We start from the raw sequence: 4,180 nt of genomic DNA on the forward strand, positions 1-4,180 counted from the left end.
TATGTTCTAGAAAAAAGAAGCCTATTTCTGTTACATGTAGTGGTTTGTATCTGAATGACCTATCTGACTTAAGGAAACCAGGTAAGGAAAGTTTAAGCCTTCCTACCATATATAAGTACTGTTTTTGTAACTCTTATCAAAAAGCTAAATGGTTAAGGGAGGGAAGCATGGTAACCTCTACCAAAATACTAAACTGGCAGGGAACCATGAAAATGGGGAAATTGGAGAATAGTATAGCCTTGGGAGCATAGAAATTACTATGATTTCTTTCCTTTTGTGTCCTGACTAGGCAGACAAATGACCAAGAGTGTGAGACAAGGTATATCAGAGCCTTTCCTCTGATCATTTAGAAACAATCAGAAAAACACATTCTCTCCGGAGAAAAGACACTAACAGGGAAAAAGCAGCACACAAGTGCTTTTGAGTCTGAGCCAGCCTGAATTCCAGCAGTCCACCACAAAAGGCTTTTTTTTTTTTACTCTGAGTTAACAGAATCATGTTCTTTTTTTGTTGTGGAGCATGGGCTCTAGAGCGCGGGCTCAGTAGTTGTGGCGCACGGGATTAGTTGCTCCGCGGCATGTGGGATCTTCCTGGACCAGGGATCGAACCCATGTCCCCTGCATTGGCAGGCGGATTCTTAACCACTGCACCACCAGGGAGGTCCCAGAATCATGTTCTAATCAAGGTCTGTGAATGAGATTAAGGATTGGGATAAATTAAGGACGCCCTTTACAAGAAGTAAGAAAGGCACCAAATTGCTTAGCACTTAGCAACACTTCAAGTTCAGCTATTTTAACAAATTGTTTGACTTTTGTTTAAAAAAGTAGGGGTGGGTGGTGACCATCTTTCTAAGATAAACGGCGCTCATCACTGAAGGCCCAGCAGACTGTTACCATTTGAGCAGGGAGAGCCCTGGGGAAGTGGAATCTCCAGACAAACCTATAAAGAGAAGGCGGCAAACGTCCCAGGACAGGTGGCCTCCCCTCTTGAGGGCGGGAAGAAGGCTCAGGTTCCCAGGTCAGACAGAAAGGCGGGCGTGGGAAGTGAGTTAACCGTGGTGAGAGGAAGGCTGGAATAGGGGCGTCGGGAGGGCCAGGCTCCCAGGAGTCGGGGAGGTGGAGGCGAGGACCAGGGAGCACCCCCTGCCATCCTGTCGCCCTCCTGCCCTCTTGCTGTAGGAGCTGCCATGCAGGGTTCCTTCCGGCGCTGCTGCGTCACCGTGGTGGGCGTTGGGTTCCTGTGGCTCTGGTTCACTCTGAAAGTCCCCAGGGAAGTCGAAGACGACCAGAGCAGGATGGCTATCGAAGCCCAAGTAGCAACCTTGCCTCACTGTGGGGATTAAGGGTGTGTGTGGGTGTGGATAGGTAGAGTCTTGGAAATGCCCTGTACCTCTCACCGGAGTGGAGGAGGCACCGAAGGGGGTGGGGTGCGGACCTGGCTGGACCCGCTGGTCCACAGAGAAGCTGCATTTCCCCCCGTATTTGTTAAGGTAAGGAAGACAGCAAATACTGCTTGAGCCCTGGGTACTCTGGCCGGTGGTCAGACATCCTGAGAATGTGCTGGGCTTGCTCTGGGGAGACTGACCCACTCTTTCCTTGGAAAGGCTCATGGGAAACCACTAGTGGCTAAACCCTGTTCTTTTTATGAAAGGAGGACCAGGCGTTGCCTCTGCCAAGGCCGCAGGAGGGCAGTTATAGGAGAAGGAAGGATCTGGAGCCACTAGAAGACTGGCAGAATCTCACCTTCAAATATTGGGAAAAAATCCAGCAGAGAAAGAAGAGTGAGTTCCAAGGAGGGGAGTGGGTTCCCCAGGGGAGCAGGGGCATCAAGAGAAGAAGGGGACCCAGAGGGAAGCAGGGGGGAAGACGAGAGGGCAGGGGGCCTGGCAGACAGTCCTCTCCCTGCCGAGGCCTTTGTGTGGAGGGGGAAGGAGGGAAGAGGTAACGTGGCCGCTCCAGGAGGTGGGATCACTGCGTGCGAGAACCCTGGAGGGCGAGGGGGCCTTCGGGCCACGTGTCCAGCTCCCCCAGGGTTAAGCTCAGGGGCACAGGGACCTGCTGGAGGCCACATAGTCAGTGAGAGCTGAGACAATAATCTTGGGCTCCTGACTCCCAGGAGAAGAGCTTTTTCTAATAGATCTTCTTTAAAGGAGAGCTTTGGGAAGATGAGCTGGGTAAAATCAAAAGGAATAACTATAAAAATAGCTAATATTGGGAATTCCCTGGCGGTCAAGTGGTTAGGACTCGGCACTTTCACTGCCGAGGGCACAGATTTGATCCCTGGTGGGGGAACTAAGATCCCACAAGCCGAGTGGCGCAGACAAAAATTAAAAAAAAAAAAAAAAAAAGCTAATATTTATTGAGCACTTAAACCATGTGCCACAAAATTCCGGTTCAAAGAAGCCTCGGAGGCCCGTGCGGACGCAGCACCCCAGCTCAGGCACCTGGTGACGTTGTTAAAATGCAGACTCTGCTTCACTAGGTTCTGCATTTCTAATAAGCTTCCAAATGGGGCGATGTTGCTGGACTAAGGCCCACACTTTGCGTGGCGAGGATCTGAACCTCCCCCCTGGGGTGGGAAGTAGCAGAGCGAGGGCGGGAAGAGGGGCGGTCCCGCAGAGCATGCACCCGGCCTGCCTGCACGCTGACCGCGCCGCTTGCCTCCCCCGCGTGGCTGACGGTGGGCATCTCCTCGAGGCCCCGGCCAGACCGCAGCGGCCTCCCGTCCACGCTGCTCTCCGTGTTCGCGCCACCTCGAAGGTGCAGCGGAAGCGCCTCACGGTGCCGGTCCACCTGGCGGCGCTGACCTGGCCTGGCTCAGGGAGACCGTCCTCCACATTTCCAGCCTCTTCGGCCCACAGATCGTGGCGGGGCAGCCGCTGCCGACCCACGCCCCGCCGGAGGCCTATCCCCCCGAGGGCGGTGTCGGGGCGGGGGCATCTCGCCAGGAGCCCTGCTCCCGGCGGACCATGGACCACGCCTTCCTCATGAGCTTGGCCACGAAGCTCTCGGAGTACTTCCTGCTGCTGGAGGACGACGCCTTGTGCGCCCCCAACTTCATCAGCCACGTTCAGCGGAAAGTGGACACCCTGGGGTCCCAGCCCTGGGCGCTCCTGGAGTTCTCCAACCTGGGCTTCCTGGGCAAGCTCTTCCGCAGCGGGGACCTCCCGGTGCTGGCCCACTTCCTCCTCCTCTTCTACAGGGAGAAGCCCCTCGCCAGGCTCCTCCCTCACTTCCGCACCCTCCTGGCCCAGAAGGACCCGATCCTCTGCCGACCGTTCCTGTTCTACCACCGGGTCTCCTACCATGCGCCGAACGACAGCCAGAAGGCCTCGGGCATGCAGAAAAAGAGCCCCTACGCCCCTGACAACCCACCAGGAGCCGTTTTCACCGACATGAAGGTTTTTGAGGTCCATTTCCCCTGGGAGGCCTACACTCTGGACGAGTCCTTCTTTTGGACCCACAATGTTAGCGCAGGGAACCACCTGACGGTCATCCTGAACCACCCAGCAGACCCGAGGAGGGTGCCGGTACTGACGGGCACCATCGTGGATGGCAAGCACGCCCTGCAGAAGGGGCAGGTGGAGCTGGGCTACGAGCCCTAGGGGACACCGCAGCGCTGCACCAGCCTCGCCTTGCTGGGCCAGCTCCCGGAAGGGCAGCTGGACCAGGAGGTAGCTCCAAAGAGCGTTGGGCACGAGGTGAGCTGCATGAGGCTGGTGGCGAACGCTACCCAGGTGGGTGGGCTCATCATCAGGCACATCTACCTCTGGGAGGAACATTCCAGGGACATGGGGGCAGCTCAGGAGGAAGATCACTCAATAAGACGGTGAAAACTTACAATCTTGCAGCTATGTCATTCTAGCCTATCTGAGTGACCCAGGGGCGGGGTGGGGATGCCAGGGAATGAGGGGCAGAGAGGGAAGACGTGGCCGTTCTTCTGGTGCCGCCGAGATGTTAGACCTGTTCCTTCCTTTTTCTACCCAAACGAGTGACTCTTATAGGCTGTCTTTTCCTGGGCTGGATATAGCTTAGCCCAGTTTGGGACAAGGCCTTGGTCATTCCCAGAATCTATCTCTGGGATGCTGAGATCGGCACAAATACAGGGCGTTGGTGTGTGTGTTCGCACATAGTTAGAGGCCAGGGGTGAGGGGTAGCAGGAGGGGAAATCATGGCCAGGC

At 55.8% G+C, this 4,180-nt stretch overlaps 1 protein-coding gene across 1 annotated transcript; it reads left to right on the forward strand.

The window, feature by feature from the left end:
* The first annotated feature begins 1,525 nt into the window (after positions 1-1,525).
* On the forward strand, positions 1,526-3,604 carry LOC118883732 (alpha-1,3-mannosyl-glycoprotein 4-beta-N-acetylglucosaminyltransferase-like protein MGAT4E). The gene is made up of 2 exons (XM_036830904.1): positions 1,526-1,780; positions 2,861-3,604. Exon 2 carries the CDS (start codon positions 2,969-2,971, stop codon positions 3,602-3,604), a length of 636 nt encoding a protein of 211 aa, XP_036686799.1. The 5' UTR covers positions 1,526-1,780; positions 2,861-2,968.
* Positions 3,605-4,180: the final 576 nt, after the last annotated feature.

The sequence above is a fragment of the Balaenoptera musculus genome, chromosome 1 (genome assembly GCF_009873245.2).
Source record: "Balaenoptera musculus isolate JJ_BM4_2016_0621 chromosome 1, mBalMus1.pri.v3, whole genome shotgun sequence".
NCBI lineage: Eukaryota > Metazoa > Chordata > Mammalia > Artiodactyla > Balaenopteridae > Balaenoptera > Balaenoptera musculus.